Raw genomic sequence first — 27,659 nt, 5'->3', positions numbered from 1 at the left:
CTTAGATATATTAAATGAGCTGTATGTTCGCACTTTGTTTTAACATCTAATTGTGATGGGACTATATGCAGGAAATTAAATGCACTCACTGTATCAAAGTTTAAATAAAATACATATGGTAAAATATACATGGTAGCACAGTATCATTATACGTCCCCAAAAATTTTTACAACAGAAATATGTTTTACCTGATTTTATCTGAAGGTAATCTGTGGGAAAAAAAACGCAATGGGGTCAGTGGATGCTGAGGCACTTAGTGCAAAGGTCAACAACTTTCTGCAAAATCAGTTGCTACAGACTGCTGTACTTCATGTGGCCTTTAGATTAGCTCACAAGCAATGGATATAGAAGTTCTTAGAGTTGGCTTCCATCACTGAGCAGCTGTATCTAAGCCTTACATCACCAGGAGCATCGCAAAATAAGGATGTTTGATATCAAGAAAATATATAGTTAAGCTGGACAGTTAGTCATTTCCACTGTCGAGATATATTTTCAATAAGCACAGAGTGAACGTGTGACACTTGAAATAGACTTAATGCTGTATTTTGTCTAAGCAGTCCTTTGCTGTTATGATATTGCTAACACTGATAGCTTTTTGATGCAAAACATTTGATACCGGGGTTAAAGCATATCACCAAGTGGACTGTAGACCAATCCAGACATGTTCTCTGGAGAGATGAAACCTTTCTCTCTGTGTGGCAACCCAAACTGGGTTTGACAGCTGCTAAGCGAACTGAACTTTCCTGACAGATTAGTGTCAACTGTGAAGTTTAGTGTAGAGGGGATTATGATGTGGAGCTGTCTTTCAGGAGTTGGGACTTGTCCCTCAGTTCCAATGAGAGGAACTCTTTAATATTGTAAATGAAGACATTTTGGAAAATGTGAAACTCTTGGTTCTGTGTGATGGCATCCTGGATGGAAACGATGGACAACAAAGCACAGTCATCAGCCCTTTAACTGTCACCCTCAAAACGCTTACAAGTTAGTCAATGGGTCTATGAGGACACCAGTGTCCTCAAGGCTAAAGAACTGGGATGCACATTTAGGAACACAACCGATTCATGGTGATATTGTCTGGAATCGGCCAGAAAATTGCATTCGGTTCAGCAATAAGCTTGGTTGGCTGTCTGGCATGTCTGATAGAGCTCAACCAGTAGACATCGAAGACCTTTGGTAGACTGATGTACAAATCTCATCGTGTATGTCTGTTGTAAGCTGGCTCACTTAAAACTTGAACGTTAAGCAATGAAATTAAAAGTTGGATTGTTTACTTTATTAGTTATACATGATTCTGTTTAAGAACTTTTCCCCCCTCTCTGACCGTAGATCCTATAAAAACAGCCCAAGGCTCCCTATCCCTGAAAGCCTACAGACTCACCCCGAAGCTCATGGAGATCTGCAAAGAGAAGGACTTCACCCCTGAAGGGTAAGTAACATCACAGAACAACGCACTCGTCTATCCTTTGTCTGCATTTGCGTGTCCGCTCATGGACAAACATTGCTTACCGAGATGTAGAATTAAAACCGTAGCTTTTTCGCCCCTTCTTGATTCTGTTTATTCAGCGGATGCAAATGCAGCACTGCGCGTCCACGGGGGAGTCATTTACTGGCAGTTGGAGATGGATGCTGATGAAGATGATGATGATTTATCAGCTCGCCCTTGCTCGTCGAACAAATGTTCCATGTTTACGCTTTTTCTGACCTCAAGGCTTATCGTAATTGCTTTTAAATTGCGGCTAAAAATGAACGTAATGAGGGGACTGTTTTCCTTGCGGTTCGGAGCAGTCCGAGTGCAGCCGGCCTCACATAGACACAAACACACGTGAGGACACGGCGCACATGTTCAGATAAGTACAAGCATTATCTGTCCAATAATAAAACCCCACAGGCGTTAGGTGACGGACTGTTCAGAACCTTCCGATTTGCATTCTGACTCCTACAAAGTGTATTTACAAACAGAGGGACTTTTTAACAGCACTGTTTTATTGCACTTTGCTATTTCTATTATTTTTATTTTTATATATTTTTGTCTTTTTGGCCCCCAGTCTTTTCCTGAGCCAGCGTTTGGCCACGAGTTGAAAGCCTACTTTGACTTTCATAGGAGCTTTTCATTAGTTCCTATGATTTACTGTAGCTACAATCAGTGCTTTTAATAAGCATATGATTGGTATATGATGGTTAAGAATGATATCGATGCAAATTTACAAGAAATGCAACAATATCAGTGATTGTTGGGGTTGGGCATTTGTGTCATCTATTTTTTGTGATAAATTTAAGATTTTAATTTATTGCATATGATAAAATGGAGTTAAATGCCGTGTGTGCAACTTAGTGGTTCAACTCACAATTCTTTGTGATTGGTGTCCTAAAGAAATGTATTATAAATGGGAATGATTTTCTAGAGCAGTATTTTTGTTTGTGAGCTATGGATGTTGTGCCATTGAGTCACAGCCATACACTTACCTAAAAAAAAATATATACATATAGTTCTTATTGTCGCTTATCATCATCACAATAGTACCACAAATATTGTAGTGAAACTTCAAGTCCATATTGTCCACCCCTAGTTATAAAAAATTTTTTTGTCCTACAAAGGTGTTAAACTTCAAGTGTCTTCTCCCCAATGCCAGCTTCAGTCAGCATAACCCCCACCCCCTCCATCTCTCTCATCTATATTTGAGGTTATATGCTTGCAAATGTTGTTCATGTTTTTAAAATGAAAAGCATCAGAGAGATAAGAGTTGAGTGGCCTGATCCCTTTGAACCTCCCTCCAGCTCCACTGGGCTGTGCAGGCTGTGGTCAATAGTGTCCACTTCAGCACACAATCTACAGCATCAAATTAGTCCGCCCGTGTAGGGAACCTTTGACTTTATCCAGTGGGGCCCAACGTACAGAGAGCTTGACATTAAGTGTGCCAGTGTCCAGTATGGTTGAGTAATTTGTCCTGCTTATGGTACAGCGCACTGTCCTTCTGTTTCCTTGTGGGCAGCATTTTATGTCACGCTGCAGACATTTGGAAAGGTCACAGAATGCAGAAAATACTTTAAAGTACTCCAGATTGATAATTGTGTCAATTCCTAAGCAGTATTTATGTAACTATGGATTTTTCCTACAGACTCTTATAATTTATTCTGAGACGAGTTGTCCTCTGTTTTAAGCTTCAGGCAAAAACCCACTTTTGTGCATCAGCGTCTCTTCTTATGTTTGCCTGAGGTGATGCTCTACTTAGAATATGAAAGACTTTTAATCAATATAATATCTTAAAAGAATTCCATTATTCTTTTCTTCCCTATTTATGGCACAGACATGCTGGTCTGTGGTACAGTACACAAGGCAGAATAATGCAGTTATGTGTATTGATCCTAGAGCAAGGATCTACCAAGCCAGTCTTTAACATTTGTTTGCAGCATGTGCGCTGGGCAAGAGTACCACAGTGGACTATAGCAGACTGAAAAACTGCAGATTGTTTCCAGGTTTGGATGAATATTGAACAAGAAGACGGAACAGTTTCCAGTCTGTCCTTGCATCCATTTGTCCACCATATGTCGAGGTGTTTTTCCACAGTCCATGTGTCTTTTTATGTGTCCATCCATCCTTGCTTTTGTCAAGTGTGTCCAACTGTCTTTCTTTCCAACAATTCTTCAATCCTTTCATTTATCTGTAAATAAACCCACTATTTCTTACGCATCCGTCCATTCAAATGTATTTTTCTTCTCCACCCCTTTTCTGTCTATCATCTGTCCATCCATGGACAAATACGAATATTTCTCTGTCTAGTTATCTGTCTGTTCTGTAGCCGGCCACGCATCCATCCTCCTATCTGTCCTTCCGTCCATTTGTTCACCATGCACTCCTTGGTTCGTTCTCAAGACTCCATTTGTCTGTCTGTCTTTCCCTCTATTCATCAATCTATTTGGTTGTTCATCATCCATCCGTCAGTTCATTTGGCCATTATTTCTTATGCATTCATCCTTTCAGCCATCCATCTGATTATGTCTGTCATCCTTCCAGCCATCTCTCCATCTAGTCATCTGTCCATTATCCATCTGTCCATCCATTCGCTTGTCCATTATTCATCTGACCACTCACTTCTGGAATCCTCCATTGAGTCTGGAGGCACATGTGATCTTCTCTGAAAACGTGTTGAAACTCTGTTTATTAGCTGTACATGAGATATTAACAAAACTTAACCAAAGTCATTTCATTTAGTGTCGCCAGGAGATCGGGGCAGGGGCCCTTTCAGGGGCATGTGCTGTTAAGCAACTGTCTAAATCAAAATGCAACTTGCATAAGATTTGTTTTCATTTTCCTTTTTCTTTTGGTGATAAGATACAATTCTCAGGTGGGGAGTAATATTGCAAAACATTACCTTTTCAACAGTAAAAGGCAGGTTTTGGAAATTGAATGCAAATGTACTTCGGTAGAAAAACAGCTCTGTTTAAAGGTTAATGTGCCTGGTTGTTATGGAAGCCATCCCCTTTAAAACAACCTCACATCCTTTTATATATTTTTAACTCAGTTGACAGACGGTGTGTTTGTTTTTTACCAGAACTGTTAGTGCATACCTTATATAGATTGCTTAATGGTTGATCCGCTTTACTAACAAAGGGCACATATTTCTGTCAGTGATATGATTCTACCCACTAATTTTTTTTTTTCATTCGTCCTCCTCTGAGTGAAAATGCAGACTAACAGCTTGAATTTTAATGGTGCCTCACCACAGTTTATTGAATGTAAGCCAGCTATAACATGTGGTTTTATCATCTTCATGTTCTGTTCCTCCAGCCTGAAGAAGGCCAGCGTCGGCTTTGAAAACATGTTCGAGGAGGTGCCCATAGTCATCAAAAACTCCCACCTCATCAACGTGTTGCTGTGGGAGCTGGAGGACAAGTCCACCGTCTCCGACAAGCACGAACTGCTCAACCTCTCCAGCAGGTCAGACATAAGCCCACGGTGACATTTAACACGAAGACTCACCTTTCGCCAGGATTTGTTTCTAGCAGGTTTTAGTCCTCCAGAGGGAAATGCTTGCAACATGTCTCTGCATGCTCAACTGGGGGGAATAGTGAGTTTATTAGCTTGTTTCTTTTAACCATCTTGGTTGCCAAGTGTTTTTGATTGTGATATTAACTTTGTAATTTTGGGGCTTCAAACACTTCAAAAAAACTAAATTCTACCAAGTATTTTTGGTCTAGTTTCTAGACCAAAAAATAATTTGCCACTGGAAGTAGCCCATTTTATGTGTTTACTTAAAACAAGCTAATAATTCTCGATGAAAAAATACTAAGTTAGTTTCAAGTGTAATAACATATTTGCACTAAAGACTAGGCCAAAAACACTTGGTAAGACTTTGTTTTTGCAGTGAACATATTCAAACTCACTTCTGATGACCTTGTATCATCAGATTCAACTCTCAACCAATCAAAATCTCGTTTCCTTTTTCCAACATTTCAAACAATGCTTCAGCATTTCATAACCCTTTCCAAAACACTACCCAACTAAAAGAAATCTGGTTGTTGAAAGAAAAAGCATAATCCCCAAATGGCCCAACACTGAGTACACTGTCACTTTCATTAGATCCATTTGCACATAAATACCACCGTAATGGGGAGTACTTCTGTTCCAAAGAAAGCGGGACTTTCTTAAAAGCATTGTTCAAGCATTAAAACTACGTCATTGTATCTCTTTGAAGGCCGTAAGATGCATTTGCTGACATGGCCTGCAGCCACTTCTAAATTAAAATTGATTTGACATTAGGGAATTGTTGTCAGAACACAACAGTGTTCTAAAAGCCATTAGAATGGAACGCAGACCCTGGAGAACCACGGCGAGAGCTACTAAAAGACTGTTTGGAGTCTCCAAAAAGCATCCATTTTTCTTTTTTAACATCATCTCAAATAAGTGGTGAGGGAATGCATCCAACTCCAGCTTTATGCAGTAGCAGTCATTTCCTGAAGAAGCAAATACATTTGATCAGTGCAGTTGGCTGGTTCTGCTTCGGCTTTATGAAGTGATAACTTTATTATTATAAAGTAAATTCACACTGCAACATGTTTGGTTTATTTCTGCGTTGCTTATTAGCCAAGGAACTGACCATTAGAGAGCTGCCATGTCTGGGTCAGACTGAAATCATTTTCTATAGTTTAATATGCAGGTGACATATCCATGAGTACAAGGTCATATTCTGTGCATCCACCGTCTCATATAAACAATGCCAGACTGCAAAACGAAGTTTATTCTCCGAGTTAATGAAGGAATGTGACACCTACTGCTCTACTGTGGCTGTTTTCATGTGCTTTTAATAGTTTTAGAGGATAATGAAGTTCTGTGGTACACGGCCGGAAAATGTAAATGGGATAAATAATTTCTTCCTTTTGGTTTTATGGCGGTATTTGTTGACAATAAAAAAAAAGTTATTTGTCCTGCCTCGACATTTAAGCCTTATTTTTAGACAATTATGCAGAATATCTTCATGTGGTAGCTGAATTTTAGGCACTTAAAATTTCCTAATCGTCCATCATTGAAGAACCATTTCAGCACCTTCACAGTTATTGGCACCCATAGTGAAACCATTAAAAAAAAATTATAATCAAATAATTTTTTATTGCAGTATCACAATCCCAAAAAAATATTTAATTTGAGTACATGTAGTGGTTAAAAAGTCTATTGTTTTACCAGAATCATCAATCCCACTGTTAATGGAAGCCTTAAAAATCATTAAGATTTTAATGCTCATCTAGGTGAGCATTAAGAGCTCACCTAGATGTAAAGGTGTGTGTCTTCAAGCTATGTTCGACAGAAAGTAGTTCTGAAGTTGACCTGTTGATTTTCATAAAATATTAATGTCTTGTTAGCAGAGAATATCTGGTTCACAGAAGGACTGTATCTGATCATCTGTAGTTCACAATCAGAAATACTTACATTTTGAGATTTGGGAATCCTTTAGTCTATTTTCAGATTTTTACAAGTAAGCTTTAAAAAAAAAAATCAGTTTTGTTTGATTTGGGTAATGCGGGGGGGTTAGTTGAACTTTTGACCTTTGAACTTTCATTAATATGAAAAGCAGCACAAACACAGATTTTGGAAGCACAAACCAACACAAATGTAGCTCAGTTGATTGACACTAAATTTGTTTGATTTCACAAATGGGTTGACCTTCAATGACCTCCAGAAACTTAGTAATGTTTTAAAAAATGACAGCAGCACAAACAAAGCATTTTTCTGCACAAATGTTTTATACTAAGTTCATTAGAGTTGAGGAAGATAAGAAGTACAACTTCACTCAGGTCATACCATGCTGTCAGTATTGCCTGGCTGACCTTGATGCAAAAATGTAGGTACATTAAAACTGTCCCCGCTTATTTATTCAAATATATGTTCAGAAATAGAACGAGCCATCAGATTTTCTCATATCAGTAATGAGCGCCATAGGAGCAAAGATCCACCCCTCGAATCTGCTCAGAGGCCCACTCTTTAAGTCTCACATTTACATCTCAGAGGAGCTCTGCATCAGTCTCAGGAGAATTTATCAGCAATCACTTATGGAGATAAACTGCTGCAAGTGGAGCAACAGCTGTGAAGCTGCTAATCAAAAAGCTTCCCAGGGGCAGGTGTGAGAAATTAGCACAATAACGACTGGAAGTGCTGATTTATACACTGTTTTGCTCCCATAGCGCACTGCACTTACCCGTACATTACCCAGAATCACCACAGGAATCGCTATTCTTCTCCTCCGAGTCCTTCTGAGCATCCGAGCGTCGTGTGAACGCTGCCTTTTTTCCTTCTTCTTAGAATGCACGGCCAGCCGCTCCTAAACACAGATACGATCATTTGTTAAAGTTGTCAGGTAGACTCACTTATCTTACATGTTATTTACTTTCGAAGATGACTGCTCTGAAGTCGAAGCACAGGTTTGTGATATCACCCCAAAACTATGTGGGGGGAGCGGCGGAGAAGAAGGCCTCCCCATAGGCTTTCTGACATGATTGCCGATGGGATGCCTTTCAAGATGAAATTGTTTCCTGAAGTTGTCAGATTGCTGTGCAGCTCTGTTCTGGTTTGGGATTGTAATGTCCATCTCTCTACATCTTCGGCTGACAGCTCCACCCTTTTCTATTCATTTCCCCTCCTTCAGAAAAAAAAAAAAAAAAAATAGAACCCAGAAACGATAATGGGTTTTATTTAATGTTTTTCCTTTTGTCTCATTTCCCAATCTGCTGGCCCATTCATCAATGTCATCTGTGTATAAGGCTGACTGAGTGCAGTTTCACTTCAGCAAGCAGGGTTGTTCTTACCACAGATGATGATGTTGATCGTGGTGATTGATTGCATGAATGTAAATTCAGCTACGTAGCCAAAACATCTTGGCTCTATGTTTGCAATGTCGCAGGCTGGAGTGCGTTTGTTAAGCTTCAACATCACTTCCTGCTCAATCATCAGACACTTGGTAGTTCATTATAAAAAATGCTTTTAGCGTTTTTACTTTTTCTGTCTATTTAAGCAGCTGGCCTGGTCCATTACCACTTGTCTGTGTGATCGACCTGAGTTGAAACGTATGTAAATAGAAATGCATTAAACAGTACGGGCACCACAGGGCAAATTTTCCAATCATGAGAGCAGCTAAGCAAGTAGAATACAAAATGTCCTCCAAAAGGCTGGAAGTCTTCAATTTTTTAAGCAGCGTTACTTTTTATTTGCATCTTTTATGGTCTCTGCAAGCCTAAAATGCAAAAGCGCTTGGAGGAAAGGATTGGACGCCCTTCCGGTCGGCAGCTGTCTTTGGCCTGTAAATGCTTTGTTGCCAACTGAGAGTCTATCAGTTCATTCTCTGCAGATTTTTCTCCGATTGTTTCTGCAAGCAGGCATCTGGGCTGTTCTGGTAATTTAAACTTTTCTTTGGGATCATTATTCTTTCCTGCTCTTTTTTATCATCAGCATTTTTTTTTTTTTACAGATGTGTGATGTTTTCTTTTATTGGCTTGATTCTACTCCACTATGAGTAAAATATGCCCCGGGCTGCAGCACAAGCCCGAAGCATGATTGATCTGCCCGCTGGCTTTGGAACTGGATATACCGCTTGTCTTAAAATCAAATTTGGCACAGATTTTTATCTTTACACTTACTTTTCTTGCTGTATCTAAAAAGTTTTATTTTACGTTGAATTGAGGGGTTTTATTTTCTAATTTATGGCCCAATCTTCCCTTGTAGCGGGACGTAAAGCATTTATAGGCTATAAAAATCTTCGCAGTTGGCCCACGTTAAATAAACAGGTTTCCTCTGTCAGCTGCTAAATGACTATAATTAAAAATAAAATGTAGCAAAGTAGCAGTGCCTTATTTGCAACTGAAAGGACTAGATAGCAGTTTATCAGGCACTTTTATGGGAATTCTGTCCATGGAGCTAAACCTGTGTGGTTTATGTTTTGCCTCTTCTGTTCACATTTGTTTCTGTGAGATGTCAACATAAGGTAAATACATGCAGATTCTATTCAGAGCTCAGCATTATTCCAAGGATGGTGTCGGACACAGATAAGCTGCTAACATTGATCTTTTTCGACATGCCCAATTGCGTTCAATGGGCATTTTATTTTAAACGTAGTTCCACTTACAGCTGCAACGACTGCGTCTTTGCAAGCGACAAAATGCTTGCAGTCGGGATGAGTTCTTCTGTTCAACCAAAAAATAGTCGATGCTGGTTGAAACTTGGCAGTGGTTGAGCTACATCAGTTGGTGGTACAAGTAGCCTTTTTTGCACTTTGCAGTCTCTCAAAGGTAGTCCATAAAAGCTTTATGAAGTGTGGCGTGACCTTTTCCCAGTCACAGTTTGGGAATTTGGAAAACACTCTTCCATGAGTGGCTGACGGTCTGACTCACATGTGGAGTGTTGTCATCCAGCAACAGCTCGCCTCCCACTGGATTTCATTACAGGACGTTTTCCTTTAGGGAGATCTCAGCAGAGCTTCTTGCCATTAAGCTGTCGAGTCGCTTAAAATAGGAGCGAGAGCCCGACTGTAACGGATCCAAACAGTGTTTACAATGTTTGCTTTAATTTTGTCCCAATGCATCTTTGGAGAAGCCATAATGATGGTACTCTATTTACGTCTGACGTTTAGTGTAAAGGTTTTTGTTCCTGACAATGTCACGTGGCTCAACTCTGGAAAACTGTAGAGCAACTTTACTAAAGGTTCCTGTAGTTTTCTTTCTTAGACAATAAGTTATTTTGTGCTGGCCTTTAGCTAGTCCATAAAAACTGGTGAAAGAAAGTTCTCTGCTTCCATCATTCCTGGTCTTGACCCTAACTGCCTATTGACTTTAATGTCCTGTTGCTGGGGGTTAGGCTAATGCTGGTATGGGATTTACACAGTTTAACATTTTGTAAAAGTGCTTTGGTTTTATTGGACAAAGGTATTTCCACTAAAACTGTAAAAAGCCTGACTTGATATAATTTATTTTAAACAGAAAAGAAACAATAACTTGTACTGCTGCAAATACATTTGAACATGGAGTGTAAAGGGCAGCCAGCTATCTTACCAGCTGACTTTATCACCTGGCCCAGCTTCTTCCTCTCAGCCTCAGTGCAGCCAGCGTATCAGAGAGCGATACCGTACACCAGCACACATTCAATGGTGGAGCAATTGAAGGTCACCAGCAGCATCCCCTCCAGTCTTTTCCATCTGAGGACTCTCAAGAAGTGGAATTGCTGCTGGGCCTTCTTCGTCCTTCTTTCCTGTGTGCTGTCCAGGAAAGATCTTCAGAGATAGGAGTCCCCAGGAATAAATGTGGGAACTCTCCACACACACTTTATTTTTATGTTTGAGGATGAAATCTTTTTCTTTTTTTCCCTCCTAAAATCCTTGACCCCCTTCATGATCTTCTTTATATTCAGAGCCAAATTATTCCTTAGATTCTACTTAAGCATTTGTATTGTGCAGATCATTAAAGGTTTTTGCTGCTCTGCTCTTATCTTTCACTCAAGCTTAATAAGCTGATATTAGCTTGTTAATTAGTCAGGCTATCTGCTCAGGTGCAGCCCGCAAGCAGCTGTTTAGTGGACATGGCTTAGCAACTTTAATTTCACTTAGCAGTGATAGTTGGTCCCACGTTAGTTTCTGTTCCATGACTATCCTGGTTTATTGCAACCAGAAATATATCTGTCAGTCACACTTGCTCACACCCAGTATCTTGGCTCTCTGCTGCGCTATAGCTCCTTACATACAATGGAGACTCCCACAAATGCTCAGGCTGGTTAGCATAGTGGATAAACAGTTCCTGGAATGTTAAGTTGTTTCTCCATCATTAGCACAGCGCATACATCAGAGTGATCGACGGGGCTGAAACCCTCCTCCCTGTCCTGATTGATTGTTTTTGATCAGGAGCGGTGTATTTATGCAGATGACAGTAGAACCACAGCGAGGAGTTTTTTGGGTTTTTTTTTTCCAAAGATTATCTGTCTTATACTGTAACAGCACAGCAACAGTTTTAAATATGTAGCAAATATATTTCTTAAAAAGTTCCCTACTTCAGCTTTAACAAGGCATATCAAGGTCAAATATTTTTTGTTTTGTTTTTCCTCTCTGAAGTCATCCAAGATATATTATATTCCATCCCATTTTATCTGTAGACACGTCCAAGCTCTTGCATGGCACAGTTGCTCTCTCTGCTATCAGGCAACCCTGATGATGTGTATCCAGTAAAAGAAAGGGGCCGAGCGCTGGGACAAGCCAGAGAAATGCGGTCACAGAGGAGGTGGTGATGGAGATGTTGCTGTGAATTGAATACAATGTGGGGGGAAAATAACCCTTGACAGATGAACTTGAGCCATTGCGATGTAGTTTCAGAGCAGGTATTTTGAACCAAAGCTTTTCATAGTTCCTTCTCTTCAACTTGTCACCTTTTTGCAATAAAATATTGACAGGGCTGGATTTAAACATAAAATCAACTAAAGGGTTTGCACAAGGTTTTGAAATGTGGACCAACTTCAATGTAAATCTTTTTTGTAACAGCCAATTTTTTGCTTTTTTAAAAAAAATCTTAGCTTTATTTTAACCAAGTTAATGCTGCACTCCACTGTTATATAAAGGGGATTTCATGTCTCCTTTGAAACAAATTATGCAGCTATGGAAGCAAGTGATCCAGCTATCCATTTTGTGCCCCGGTCCATCAGTTAAAAAGTCTCCATCAGAATAAAATGCTCATTCAGAGAATGGAAGTCATTTTCACAGCAGCTTTGTTAAACAGCTCCCCTCTGAACCTTCAATTTACTGAATGTCAACCAATTTCTTCTATTCACACATCAGTACAATTTTAGAGTTTGTCCTTTATTGTCCCACTGGAATTTGAGTATGTATGAACAGACTTGCAGTGCACTGAATGTGGTGCCATTGAAGATGACCTTTAAATAGAACGCGTAATGATTGGAAATACCTAGTCGGTTCTCGATTTCTAATACAATATTGATCAGAATGCTTGTGAATAATTTAACCTTTTGGAGTTGTCAGCAGAAGCTGGCTGTTCTGAAATGCATAATCCTGATGTCGTTTAATTGCTACTGCGTAGTTTAGGGGAAAGAAATGCAATCATATATTAAGGCATGTAGTGTCATGTTTGCAAGATTTTCTTTTTAACTATCTTAAAGGTTGTGTTGTATTCTCATTCCTCTGGTTTGGTTTGTTCCTTCCCTTAAATTCAGGACTCCAATAGCTTTATAATCCTGGGGACAGAGGCGATTGTTTTGGTGGTTGAGGGAAAATCCGACCTCTTCACCTTCTTAGCTCCACTGATCTCACCTGTGTCCAACATCGATAATCTTTGCAGCAAAGTTTCTCACTTTATCCTTTTTTGTGTGACAGATAAGCAGACCCATTCGACATGTTCCCATTGAAAATCTTTTTTTTTTGCTTTGTTTTTTATTTTTAAGAAAACAAAATACTATTCTGGTTTTTAAACCCCTGGTTTGAAAGAATAAATAAAAATAAAGTGACCGCATCAAATTTAACTGCTTGTCTGAGATTTTTGCTAATTGTCCTGAAAAGGCTTCTGGCCTTAAGAGCAGAACCAAGTGATATTTCAGTTTTTCTTTTTTAATACATTTGCAAAAACTTTCTACTTTCCTGTTTTTTTTCTGTCAAGATGAGAGGCTGAGTGTACATCATTCATGAGAAATAATGTGAACTGTTTTGATTTTAGCAAATGGACGCAATGAAACAAAGAGTGAAAAGCTTAAAGGGGTTTGAATACTTTCCGTACCCGCTGTATGTCTTGCTAATGCCACATGATTCATAATCCCACTCATATTGAAATGAACCATCTGTACCCGGTCTGCAAAATACATAGCGAATTTATCTTTAATGCATCACTTGACGCAATATGCATATGATGAAGAACTGCATGGATTGCACAAAGTGTAGTAATTAATTAACTGTCATACATTCAGATTCTCTGACTGCAATATATTTGTAGACACTTGCAGCATAAAATGTTTTAGAAGGTAAACAGGTGGTAAGCTGGTCAAATCAGGCGGCAGATGCCAACAAGCCCTTGTAATGATTTTTACTTTCTTTTATTTGTGGTTATATGGAGGGTTCAAATTAAATTGTTAGTCATTATATGATTAAAATGCTAACTTATAATTGCCAACGCAAGTAATTAACAAAATGTGTATTGGATTATTTCATCTGTCCTGTTCCTGTAACCTCACCATGAAATAATTATATCTGTCAAACATGCTAATCAATCAGTTCACTAATTTAGCCCCAGTCTTTGAAAATCATGGAGGATGTTATGACTAAAAATTAAATGAAAGCATGTGGAGTAATTCTGCATTATTTGGATAGATTTTAATCATGTTTGTGATTTAATATGCAAATTAATTTGCTTCTAGAGAACTTTGAAAATGTTTTACTTAAATTAATTTCACATTTTTAAGAGTTTTAGTCAAATTAAGAAAAAAATATCTTATTCAAATAAGGAAATTGGATTTGAACTGCTCTGTTTTAGGCTTAAACACTATACTTTATATTGTAACTGAATGCAAGTAAAAAAAAAAACCCAAAAAACTGCAATATTGTTGGCCCATAAACAGAATAATAGCATATATTTAAAATGTCTGAGTCCAGATGCCTCTTCCTTGTTATACATTTAAGACCTTACAAGTTCAGTTAAATTATTACTCATTACAACAAGTTAATAAGGATATATATATGCACTGCTGTAGTCATTAATACAGCTGTGCTGTAGTCATTAATACAGTCCAGTGTGAAGGATGAAACAAATCCCCTCCATCACAACCTATTCATCTTCAGTGTTCCTAAGCAATAAGACTGACCAACAAGCACCTTTGTTTTCTGATGGCGTCTGGTTTATCCTCCATGTTCTAAAGAAAAAAATAGTTTGTGGTTAAGGCATAACATGTTGCTGGAATAGGAAGAAGCTTTTTAAATATCTTCTAAAAAGATGACATGGAACAGTTTCCCTGACAACCATGGTAAAGGTGTTTTGTTAATTGTTATTGACTGTCTCAGGGTTAAAACGTTAAACTTGCTGGCAAGATTAACTTGGACATAAACTTGAATTTGTGTCCAGACAATTTTGTTTATGACAAATATTAACTTGAAGTATTAGTCAGTGTATTAATTCTTAATACAACCCATATAGACATATCAGCCGTTGTTTTATAACTAATGAAAACTTCTCACTGAGCCATCCTCCTAACCTATTTAGCAGATACAATTAGACACAAAAGGGGGAAAAAAACAAACTGATCATTTTTTTCCACACCTAAGATTTACTCACGCATATCGACTGGTTTGAAACATAAGCAAATGGTGCTTTGAGGACTCCTGTTCTGACTGTGTGATTATCCATGCATACAATATTTACACATACCACACGCATTGGCCATCATGTCACTTTAATAAACCAGTTTTAAGCGGGCCGTTCTTGGAGGGAGCCGTTCCTTACGCAGTCGGAGGGCCACAGCAGGGAAGCGCTATCCTGTGATTTGGTCTCGAGCCATTGAGTTTTCATGTAGGAAAGCCAAACTCATCACAGCGCCCCCCACAGTTTAACACGACCCGACTGGCACCAGATCAGAACACAGAAATGACTGGCATTCCCAACCATTGTTCATTTTGAAATGCTTTTACTCTTCAGTTCAAATTGTAAAAGCGAGCATCCCGCTTCAGAATAGGCTAAAACTGCGGCTCGCTAATGAAGTGCGCATGCAGCGTCCTCCTTTTGGCAACAGACAGCTATCCCTTTACGCAGATAATGTAATCGCAGATATTAGCACGCACCTCAAGCAGGTGCAAGATTTTAATATGGGTAGTGTCACAGATAGTTGAGGCATATGAAAATAGCACCCCATAAATCATCATCAGCTGCGTTCGTGTAATTATGCGCATGCCCGTGGTTACTTGCAGTGCATGTTTGCATTTTAATGTGATTAAGGTGTTAGCAGTGGAAGGAGGCTGACGCTAAGCTGAGATGATCCAGAGCTGTCTTTAGGATGTGCATATTTTTGAGAGATGTGGGAGAGGGGGTTAATTTTTATGCAGCAGTGCGGTCGTTTAGTTTCTTTTCCTTATGTGGACTCTGGCCATTTATATGTCTGACATTTTGCTCATAGTTTGAGTTGATATTAAAAGAGCAGGAGTCAGAACAATTGTGCAATATGCTTGCACTGCAGTATATTCTTATGCCTACAAAAAAGGGACAAGAGGCATAGCAGCTTTTACTGCACACTTATGTTTGTCGTCTTACGCAGTCGGACGACAAACTAAGGATGAAGAGTAGATCATGATTAGGAATACTAAGTAATGGGAGTAACACAAATGCTGTTTTTTCTTTACAAATTGCAGAAAAATAACCTCAAGTTGCAAGTCTGCCTTTCTTGAATATTCTACCACAGTTCTGCTAATGAACACAATTTTAATGAGAAAAGTGCTATAAAATGTTATTGCTAGGAGTTTAGCCTAATACTAGGATCTTTGGAAAATTCCACTTAATGTTAGAAATTAGCTTTTTGTGGTAATAATGTTAATATTAATTACTAGTTCTTACAACCTTAACGTCAACAATGTATTAAGAAACTCACAGGCTCATATTTCATTCGCTCTTTATCGTAGGTGGTGTTATGTAAGTTTCACATTGCAACTAAGTTTCTATGGCGACACTATTTAGTCAAAACTTTTTCATAACCACTACTTAAACAGATTTTGAACTGATGGTATAATCAGAAATAAAATGAAGAGAACCGCTACTTCATGCTGAAAAGTTGAGATTAGGCTTGTTTGATATGTTTGTGGTGGGGAGGTCCATGTTTAGTCTATCTCTATTACAAATCTAGACATTAAATATTTTTGGTTATTTGATCCAAGATATCTTTGAAATATGAGATGAGAGATGTTTAGCAAACTAGCGGTGTCAGGTTGGAAGCACAGTTAGATGGAAATTCATGACTTTGGGCAGAATAAAGCCTTCAGCTCTGCATCAATATTTTGTAATCTTTCTGAGTTCTTGTTCACATTTCTTTAGTTTTGAGTTTTCTCTTTGATTTCTGACTTTGTTCCCGCAAGAGTTTTTTTTTTTTTTTCCGAAGATTTTAATGAAGCGAAAAGTAACTTTCCCAGAAAATCTAACTTAGACTTCAATCAATGACTATTTATGTTACGTGGAGAAATTTAGGATTTAAAACAACTTAGAAAAAAATCTGACCTAACAGCGCGATGAAATCCATCCAGTTCAGAAAACTCTGACCTTTGTCTCTAAAATGGTGGGTTTAGATCATCCCACTCTTTTTAACTTTGTTGGATTCCCTCCAGCAAAAGTTTTAAGAAAAAAAGGGCAGTGGATTGCATGAAGCATCTATCTGTCAACAAAAAATCTATCTAACAAAGCACTGAACCAGTTACTGAATGAAAAAGAAAATCTCCTGCTGGCAGTACGGGAATCTTGTTAGCCTGAATTTTGATATTTTGGCTACAAAACAAAAGAAAAGTTTGGAACATGGCAGCAGGGATTTTTCTCCTGGCTGTGATTATGGAAGAATCCATCTGTCATGTAAGGTAAACTTCTGCTCTTGTCGAGCCAAAACAAACTAAATTTGTTGCCAAGAAGCATAGGACTGTAGCCCCAATAACTCTGGAAGAGGTGAGTTGTGTGCTTGTAACCATGATGAAAAAAAAACAGTGTTAACTCTGCAAATTCCCCCAAACCTACACAAAGACAGGTCATCCTTGTAGAAGTTGTCAAATGGAGGCAGGGATATGTGTTTTTGCAGTACATGCTGCATTGTGTTGCACCCAAAACCTTCATAAATGAAACAACGTAATTCAACAAACGAAAACATAAGAGGGATTCAAGCTATAGCAGAGCCCTGCAGCCTTGTCAAGGTTGAACTCAAGGAGCAAGGTAGAGACGTACTGTTCCTAAAAATCAGACGGGAGATGACTGGCCTTCTGTTTTGATGTTCTTCTTTTTTCCCCTCTCTGACATTTCTGTGTCTGAGAACGACACATGCACTGTAAAAAAAAAACCTCACTCAAGCTAACAAAGCGACTTGGAGCCAGTCCATTTACTATGTAGACCCCAGACTCCATAAAATGTAAAGAAACCTTTTCTAAATCGGAGAGATTTACAAGGTGGTTGAGGCTCAGCAGGCAGCAGCTGTTATTACGGGAAATGCATCCATCTATCCTGACATTTCACTGACACCAACCTGAAAATTGGTTCATAAAAGGAAATGTTTTTTTTAGGAAATTTAGGTTGCATTAGTATTGCCAAAATAGGTAAAAAGCATTTATGAAGCACTTTTCAAAACCACAGTCACTTTACAGAACCAAAAACACAGAGGACATGGGCGTTTAGTAACAAAAATAAACTAACCGTGTTCACATCATAGAAAATAACATAAAAAAAAGAACAAGTTTTAAATCAAGGTTTTGATTAAAATCGGTTTACTTTTTTTCTGGTATGACGCATATTTGTCTTTTATAAAACATGAAAGTTGTGTTTAAAATTTTTAGCTCTATCCCTAAAAACACATGAATCTTAAGTTATGCTAAATAATTATCTTTAAATGCCTCCTTACATCTTTGCTTCCTCTTACTCCAGTTTTCAACTTACTGATACTGAAAACGACGAATGTTAGGTTGTCTTCACTCGGTAACAACATCCACTGAGAGGAGTGTTGTTGTCATGGTGACCCGGTAACACTTGGTATCGTGCTTTTTATGTTTGAGTTTTCGAAAAGTCTTATCACTTTCTTTTTAAAAAAAAAAGATGACTGACAATTTAAAATACAACTAAAACCCAAATTATTAATTCCCCCAGCAGATTGAGTTTTAAAGTTAAATGTAAATTTACCAATTTGGAGCGGTTCAGCCACAGTCTAGACTTGAATCTGATGGAAAATATAATATTTACTTTTTATACTCAACACACATTTTATCCATGGTGTTTATGAGAAAGCTGCTGAGTCATACATCCCCATGATCCCGCTGGATCGATTTGTGTGATGTTAATCACAAAGTAAGCAGTGAAGTGGGATTTGTGCTGGCATGTTTATTGTGAATTTAGGGTCTGAAAGACTCTTATTATGCCTGAAAAATGAGCAAACATTCAACTCATAACCAAACACTTATCTAATGCTGTATTTATGAGGTGCAACACGCTGTGACTGTAGTTATAAAGTCTCTATATGCTTGTAAAATCTCTTTAAATTAAACCGTAATGGAACTTGTCAATAGAGATGAGGGATACGTCTCGGTTCTCGCTGATGTTTTTCACAAATTCTGCCGGGCAAGACAAAAACTCCGCCTGACGCGGTTGTCATTTCATTCCAGCAACCACTTGGAGAAGAGTCTTCAGCTTCTGATGGACAGGGTGGACGACCTGAACCAAGACATTGTCAAATATAACACCTACAGCCGCAACCTGAGCAAGCAGCAGCAGCAGAAGCACCAGGTAACTCCTGCAAGCAAACTCGTACACGACGAGGCTTTCAGGGAAGCAAAGTGCCCACACCACCCACACAGTGAGCCGGCAGGAGCAGCAGGCACATCAGCGTACCAGTATGCATATAAAGACGCTTTCGCTCAACTATCACACTTATTCGCAAACAGATGCACCCACAGTCCCATTCTTAGCAGGAGAGCAGCAGGTTTGTGTCTGTAGGATGTGGACAGAACCAAATTGAAGCTGTAATCACGGCAGGGAAGAAACGGCTATGCAAATCCCCAGATCTGAACATCTCGTTGTGAGTGTTGCATAATTGCGCTTATTGACATCTGTGTCGAGTGAACATCAGTTTTTACACCAATTAACAGCAACAAAAATCAACACTTTTTTTTATTTTATTTTTTTATTAAAGCGCTTTAGTTTCTTTTTTTTTAAAGATATTTTTATCCGATATGAAGCCAAGGTCTGTTGTTTCGACACATTAAAGTAGCTGACAGGATATCACTTCAAACTCAGCCATTTAAAATGTGTTACTCCGCTGAGAGCAGGATTTAAAAAAAAAAAAAAAAAAAGGCAAGACGTCTAACTTTTTCCAGACAAATGAGCACCACCGTGACAGCTTTTCAGAGCTGTGAACTCCCCTTCAATGTGGCAAAGAGAGATTTCTCTGAAGACACTTATTAGCGTAATAAACTAAATGAGTGTAGAAGAAGCAAAGCACCAGCAGTATAAGTAAAGGCCAGGCGACGGCAACCGGTCGTCACGAATCATTTCTGTTACCTTGAGTTTACTCTGATAAGGTCGCATTGACTTGTTGTAGCTGTCATAATGTAAACATCCCTCTTCCCACTGTAGCTATTCATGTGTGTCCACAGCAGAAGGTTAAATACCGCAGGTAAGGATCAGAAATTATTAAGAGCAAGCAGAGTTTATGGGTATAGGGCTGCGCAAAAGTATTCATTCCCCCAGTACTTTTCATGTTGTTTACAACCACAAAATTCAATGTATGTTATGTGGCAGATCAGCACAAAGTACTACATAACTGTCAAGTAGAAGAAACTGAGTAGATTTTTTTTTTTTTTACATATACAAATCTGAAAAGTGTGGCATGCATGTTTATTTTTGGCAGGACCATAGTTTGCTACAGATCTTTGATGGAAAACCTGGAAAAGATCTGACTGCATTTTACTCTATCATCTAATTTATATAGTAAACAACTCTTCAAAACAAATTTCACCTTTAAAAAAAGAGAAAAAAGTTATTCTTTCATGTAAGACAATTTCTGCATCTGACAAAATTAGATGTAACACTTTAAAGTATGAAGCATGAGTGTATAGTGCCGCCTTCAGCATGACAAAAAAGTAAACTTATTGTTTATGTATTGACAGATACACAGGATGTACGTTTGCATTTATTTAAAACTAATAATAATAGTAATAATGATAGAACTAATAATACTAATACAATAATAGGAATTTTAACTAAAATAATTTGTATTTATTGGATGGGTTTTTCAGGAATTTGATTTATTTAGGTACATTATTTACACAATTAAATGTGATTGAAATCAAACGGAGTAAAACTTATTTGGGTTTCTGAATAAGTCTGCACATTAATACCTGCAGGCAGCTAATCAAACATGTGGAAAGGGTAGGAACTTGTAATAGACAACCCGTCCAACTTCAGAAAGTATTTAGGACTTGGAAAAAATATATCTCAATCATTTTTTTGTGCTCATCCTCAGCTTTGAGGAGTCTCTGCCCCTTCTCCACTTTGCTGCTGTGGTTCATAATGAATCTCACCAAGCAGCCAGACCTTCCATGTAATCACTTAACTTGACGTACTTTCATACTTTAGACCACTCTAACCTCTGAAAACTTGGCTCTTTAGAGAGCAAATGCACACTCTGCCCACCATGTTTGAAATGAAATGGTAGCATAGATGGAAACAACTAATGGCTCAAGCCTCACTGGTTTGAAGGTAAAACACACACATTCTGCTGCAGACTGCAGACTGCTCACACAGCAATATGGAGGAAAACCGTTGTAACTTTTATCAAAATAAAAAGATGAAAAAGTTAGCTATCTGAGCGATATGGTGAAATCTATTAGGTAACTGAATTCTTGTTGAATACAAATCTTGCTGTTCAAGACTAAAACCATGTATTCATATCTTTCCACTTTTCCACTACTTTCTGTTAATCAATCGCATGCACGTCCAAAAGCTATATTCACGTTTCAATTTGTAGAGTGACAAAAGGCGGGAAAAGTTTCAGAAGAACGAAGACTGCTAAAAGGCTCTGCAAACGCCAAGCTTGCTCTGAGCAGAAGGTGCAGCCACATCACAACTTCGACTTGGCGTAAAAGCAGGAGCGAACGCAATTTCAGAAAAATAAATGCACTAACGGAGTGAAAACATGCGCGCACACACAGTCTGGGTGCACATAGTGCCATCTGCAGCTACAACCTCCGCCAGTTGCATCATAAACATCTGGCAGCAAATGGAAGCCGCCAGCGTCACGCGGCAACGTGTATTGTTCGAGGAAATGAGAGCATAGCAGCTCACTGTGACTCACTGTGACTGATGTGCGCACAAACACACACCTACGTCGAAACGGCTACATTATTCAGTCATTAGTCTGTGGAAGTGGAAGCGAGAAAATGTCTGAGGTATTAATGTTGATCCGGGCTGAGTCACCGCCATCGTTTTATCATCAAGCAGGAGATAAAGTTACAGCCAGCTTCTCGCCAAACCATGCAGAGTCGGATGAAACGTGGATCCGTAACTATAGGCAGAAGTTTATGAACTCTCAAGAGGAAGCGAATACGTTTCATCCTCTGACTTTTAGAGCATTTGAATCCATCATTCTCCATGTTTCTCGTCTTATCAGTCTCCCAAGCTTTCCTCTTTCACTCTTGCACCCACACTCATATACAGTATCACACAGACAAGCCCTTCTTTTATAGTGTCAGCTTTTCCACATTTCACACGGTACCCTATTATGAACCAATAAAGCACACAGGGAAAAGGAAAGTGAGCTTCTATTAAACCTTTCAGACATCTACGCTGCGTGCCCCTTGTAATCTTGTGCTATTGACCCTGCTGCTTCCCGGACAAATGGAACCTTATTAATCATCATAGAAAGTTGCAAAAAGCCATTGCGCTGAGGGGGCTCCATTTTTCTCCCGTAGCCTTCTGTATTTGGTAAATAACAGATTCCTCGGCACGCGCGATCCGCAGCCAAGTTGGGTCCTTTTGTTGCCGGGAACGTGTGGCTCCCTCCGTTTTGATTCATTCGCATCCAAAGGAGCCCGCGCCACACTTTGCTGTCGATTAGGTATGCTGCAGTGTTTTAATCCGCTGAACTGAGGAAGCATAAATTGTGCCTAATAGAAGATTTCAGCGACAATTAAAAGATTTACCAACCCGAGGAATTTTTTTTTTTTTTTAAAGAAACACGTATAAGGCGAGCCAGAGCAGCTGAAGAAGAGAGCTTTGCCAGAGAGGTCGTAAAAAGTTCATCGGTTGAAGCTGCCATGACGTCTGGGTTGTTGTGCCAAAAGGAAGGAGGGAAACTGGCAGGAGGATGTTTCAGCAGTTTGACGGGGAGGTTGTAGGAACCCAGTTTAAAAGCAGAATACAGACGATGCACTCCCTAATGGGAGTGCTGAAATGAATTTTTGAACAGAAAAGATCTGGGCCAAAGGTGAGCAGAGGGTAATTGGGCTTAATCTAAATTGTGGCTGATGCAAACATGCCCTTTGAGATGAGCAGGAATATGATATTCTCTTAATTCCTAAGCAGCTGTTGCTAGAAGAGAACTCAAAATATTCTTATTTGAACCAAAAGCCAGTTTTTAGAAAGTAAACCTAAGATCTCATATACATTAAACCAGAGGTCAGCAACCTTTATGAATTAAAGAGCCGTTCTGCTTTCAGGCCAGCCAAAAAAAAAAGAAGAAAAAAAGACTTAGTCACAAATGTCAATATGACTTTTTGAAATGGAAAAAAAAGTTTTTTATTAATTTAAATAAATATCTTCTTTAGAAACATTTTTATTTTTAAAGAAGCACCATTTCATCTCTAATTTTTAGAACTAAAATAAAAACATTTTGCAAGAAGAGTATGGATATTTTTTTTTCTGTTGCATGGAAAATAATGAAATGATGGAAAAGCACATAGATCCTAGCATGACAAGAAAAACAGACCTAAAAGCTTATTACTGGTACTTCCATTGTCTTTTGTTCTTGTGAAAATGTAATGCAAATATTTGCAGGAAAAAACCTGTTAAAACCCTGCATTTGTTATTACATCTATATTTAGAAGGTTAGCTGTTTCTTTTTATGTTTCAGCCAAAGTTATTAAGACCCATTGTGGACGGTTCAATAAGCCGCATGCAGCTCCGGAGCCTCAGGTTGTCGACCTCTGCATTAAACGATGATTTTGTAGAAGTTACTAAATAACTTCTTCACTTCTTTCTGTGGCCAATTCAAATTGATAAGATGTTAATTTTCTGCTGTATAATTCAATCTGGATGCTAATTGTAATTTGAAAGCTGACATTGGCTGCAGTCTGAACGAGATGATCAGAGGTCTTATGAAGGCATTCTGACTAGGCGAGATGACCTAATGGGAACGCGGTGTGCTTGGAGAACGAGGCTGTAATCAAGCAGGGTTTAGATCTGTTCCCTCCTCCCAAAAATAAGAAATAAAAAAAAAAGCACAACTGTTTTTAGCTTCTGCAAGTGGTGTTAAAAAGTGTTTGCCCCTTCCCCAATTGTCTGTCTATTTGCATGTTTGTGACACTTCAGTGTTTCAGGTCATCAGACCAATTTAGACATTAGTCAAAGGCAACACAAGTAAACACAAAATGTAGTTTTCAAACGAAGATGTTTATTACTAAGGCACAGCCCTGTGTGAAAAAGTTCAAGTCAACCGTTTTGTTTTGCCTTTGTTAATTAGGAGGAGCTTATTGAAACCAGAAAATCGTCAAATTAAAGAAATTTTTTTAAAAAACTTTAGATCACAGGTGTCAAACTCCAGTCCTCAAGGGCCGCAGTCCTGCAGTTTTTAGATGTGCCACAGCTACAAAACACTGAAATGAAATGTCTTAATTACCTCCTTCTTGTGTAGATCAGTTCTCCCAGCCTTGCTAATGACCTAATTATTCCATTCAGGTGTGGTGCAGCAGAGGCACATCTAAAAGTTGCAGGACAGCGGCCCTCGAGGACTGGAGTTTGACACCCCTGCTTTAGATGAACAGACTGTAGCACTGCCGGTCAGATTAAATCATTCTTGAAGCAGGACAGATGTCACAGGCTGAACATGGGATTATATCTCATGTCTTCTCTGCATTTTTATTTGTACTTCTTAAACCACCGGGGAGACCGGGTGAAATTAGTCTTTAGTGAAGTCAGTGCGAAGTGCGCTACGCATGCGGGCTCTTCTCTAACCCCTTTAGGCCAATTGAATTGCATAAAATATGCCAGATAATGACCGTTGATCAAACCGAAATAGTTGGTAGTTATGGACTTTCACAAGCAGATTTCCTTACAGTAGACTACTTCTAGATCAGAGAAAATGACTTAAAATTATTGGTTGTTAAAGCAGGTACAAAGTGTCCTAAACTTAAAGGGGAAAAAATGGTTAAGTAGGTAAAATGGCACCCATCCATTAGCCAGTGTAGCACTTCGTTGCCATGGGGAACTGACACAGAATGGTAGATAGAAATCATTACTGGCCAAGAAGTCATCATAATCTGATTTCCTCCTGCTGCCTGGGCATCGAGAGACATGGCAGATGCCGTTTGAGCTCGTAAAATCTGAAGGAAGACTCTACTATCTTGATATGATTTCAACAATAGAAACCAGATCTTATTTCACTGGGATTTTTAGGGAAGGGGGTAATGATAATAAAGTACGATAATAAACATTTCAAAACAGTCTGTAGACTGATGAAACTGAGAACATGCCATCATGTCCAGCAGGTGCTTAAATGCTTCTAAATTTACAGAAAGAGGTAAACACTACAAAATGCAGGAAAGATGCTGGAAGATGATCACTTTTCATCATCAGATATAAAGCATAAACTAACAAGAGGCTTCAGTCCAACTCCGTTTCGGCAATGACTTCGTAAATGTGCTCTTTGCAGAGCAGATTGGTGCTGACATGAACACATTGGTTCGGTATTAGCACCAGGCTTTTGAAACTTTAATTTCCAGTAACGTTTAGATACTTCTCGGGAACTGTAAAGCAATTATTCGCGGTATAAGGGAGGAAGACGAGCGAAAAGTTTTGCACATTTCCATTTCAGTGATACTGTCATGCTGTGCCACACGGAGAGGAGGGGGAAATAAAAGATCAAAATGTTTCTTTGTTTATCTGATGAACCTGTACAGGTGCATTGTGGGATGTTTGGTTGAAAGCACTCGACTTGCTTGAACCCCAGCTACTTCCTGTGTCTGCTCCAACCTTCCTCCTCTTCGCCTTCATCTTGCCAAATTAACAAGGCTTTTAGGATCTCCGGAGACGTGGCACCTCACTGATTTACCGACTGTCAGCCCGCCACAAATCACTCCATTCCTGTTAGCACTTATAACTCTTCTGTCTCCGTCTCCCCATCTCTGCTTTCATCACTTTGTTTTTTTACTTTTCTTACTTTGTGCTCTCCGACTTTACGCCTCCCGCTACATTTTTATTTTTATTTTTATTTTTCTGCTACCTCTCTCCGCTTCCTTACCTGCTACATTGCTACATTTATTTTATTATTTCCTTCGGTACTCCCACACCTTCTTGTCGTCATCTCATGCTTCCTTTCCCCCCCAAACTTCTGCTCCCTCTACATCTGCCCCCACTAATGCCCTCCTTTGTGGGCCCCTCTCTGCAGTACCTCCAGAGGCGGCAGCAGGAGAACACCCAGCGACAGAGCAGAGGGGAGCCCCCGCTACCGGAGGAGGACATCAGCAAGTTGTTCAAGCCCCCCCAGGCGCCGCCGCGCATGGATACGCTGCTCATCGCAGGTACGCACACACACACACACACACTCCAACACTCTGAAGACTTTTGTCACCGGCATCAGAGGACCACCCCCACCTCTCCTCTCTAAATTCCATCAGCCGCCTCTGCTCTGCTCACAGCAGCTCAGGTTCTGTTTAGCAATTATCTCTGCCATTATCTTAAAATTAACATTAATTTAAAGTTTATTGGCTGAGTCTCCAGCTCAGCCACCCTTTTTTTCCCTGCTATTTGACGACTTCCAACTCTCCCCCCTCTACCCCTTCCGACAACGATCTGACCCAATCGTTTACTCCGTTCACCGCTAATTTGTTGTTGTGCTGCTTTTTTTCCTTTTTTTTCTCCTCCCCTCCTCCGCATGTTTGTGTTTGTACAAATGCTCGTGTGTGTTTATGTACATATGCTTCCGGGCGTGTGCGTGCGTTGGGGTGTGTGGGGGCGTGTGGATGCATGTGGCAATCCTCCAACAGGGCAAATTAACAACTACTGCCAGAACGTGAAGGAATTCACCTCGCAGAACCTCGGGAAGCTGTTCATGGCCGAGGCGCTCCAAGGCCAAAACTAGAGGAGAGACGAAAGAGTGAAGAAACCGAAAGACAAAGGAGATGCGAAAACCGCCTCGCCACCAGCTGCAGGAGCATCACTCATCTTTTTTTGTCAGCAGAAATCTCCAGTTTTTTTATGCTTACATCTGTGGGAAAACTATGTCTGACACCTTGTTTTGTTTCAAATAAAATCCTGCATCTCTACGTTTCCTGCCTCCTTGTGTGTTGTCACAATAAACCATCCTCTTCTAATTGGACCGACAGCAAATTGTAAAACTCAAACCTCGGGGATAGCTCTGCGTGTGGCTGTTTTCCTCCAGAATGTTGACATGCTAAGCAAGAGCTCCTTTTGGAATATAAAATAATTACACAGGAACATTGAAGTTGTTGTTGTTGTTGTTGTTGTTGTTGCCGGGTGCTTTTTGTCTGCAGCTCAAACTTTCCGAAGGTGGAATCGGTCTGTTGTGCTGCCTCGTGTGGGAACAGCAGAACGGAGGCAGAAGCATGAGTCAAAGTTGAGTGTTATTTCTGAAAGAAGTTTTAGTTGAGGCAAAGACTTTAATGGGAAAACTCCATAAATTATTAAACAGGGCAATGTCTTCACAAATGGCTGACAGGGGAACTTGTACAACCTTGTGGAATAAGTCATGACTTCCACCATTTGTCTGTAATCTCCACTACTATGATATTTATATATACATCTTTTTCATTCTATACTATTTTTGTGAGATGTTTCTATGAAACACTGACCTCCAGTTTCAGACATTTTAGTTCAGTTTTATTGGTTTATGAAATCATGCGGTAAACTCTCAATAGAATTGAAGTCTGGAGAGTTTATTGGCCACGCACCCAAAATTTCAGTGTTTTGGTTTTATTGCCAATTTGTTCTTGAGTTGTTGGCCAAAGTTCCTCTGCATTGCAGTGCCTTTTGGGCAACATTGTGAGTGAGCCCACTGTCTCAGACAGGAGTTTATCCCAAACAGGGTTTTAGGAAGCATCACTGTTGGCTTGACATGAGACTCATAGCGTTCACCTTCTCTATTTATTTTTTTCTGTGGATGGAGCTCCCAAACTGTCTGAATGAGGATTCAACAGAGGACATAACCCTACGACACTCCTTGTGCAGAATGTCAGCATAATGTATTG

General features: G+C 39.3%; 1 protein-coding gene across 1 annotated transcript in view; it reads left to right on the top strand.

Moving 5' to 3' along the window:
* eif3h (eukaryotic translation initiation factor 3 subunit H) overlaps positions 1–26,717 on the top strand; it is a 76,630-nt gene extending 49,913 nt beyond the window's left edge. Inside the window, exons 4-8 of the mRNA XM_005798988.3 lie at positions 1,327–1,426; positions 4,787–4,936; positions 18,843–18,963; positions 25,841–25,973; positions 26,439–26,717. Coding sequence (XP_005799045.1) covers positions 1,327–1,426; positions 4,787–4,936; positions 18,843–18,963; positions 25,841–25,973; positions 26,439–26,533 — 599 coding nt within the window. The 3' untranslated portion in view covers positions 26,534–26,717. The remainder of the gene's footprint in view (positions 1–1,326; positions 1,427–4,786; positions 4,937–18,842; positions 18,964–25,840; positions 25,974–26,438) is intronic.
* The last annotated feature ends 942 nt before the right edge of the window (positions 26,718–27,659 follow it).

The sequence above is a fragment of the Xiphophorus maculatus genome, chromosome 3, assembly GCF_002775205.1.
Source record: "Xiphophorus maculatus strain JP 163 A chromosome 3, X_maculatus-5.0-male, whole genome shotgun sequence".
NCBI lineage: Eukaryota > Metazoa > Chordata > Actinopteri > Cyprinodontiformes > Poeciliidae > Xiphophorus > Xiphophorus maculatus.
Note: the sequence above shows the minus strand (reverse complement) of the source record. Positions and strands in the feature narration are given on the sequence as shown.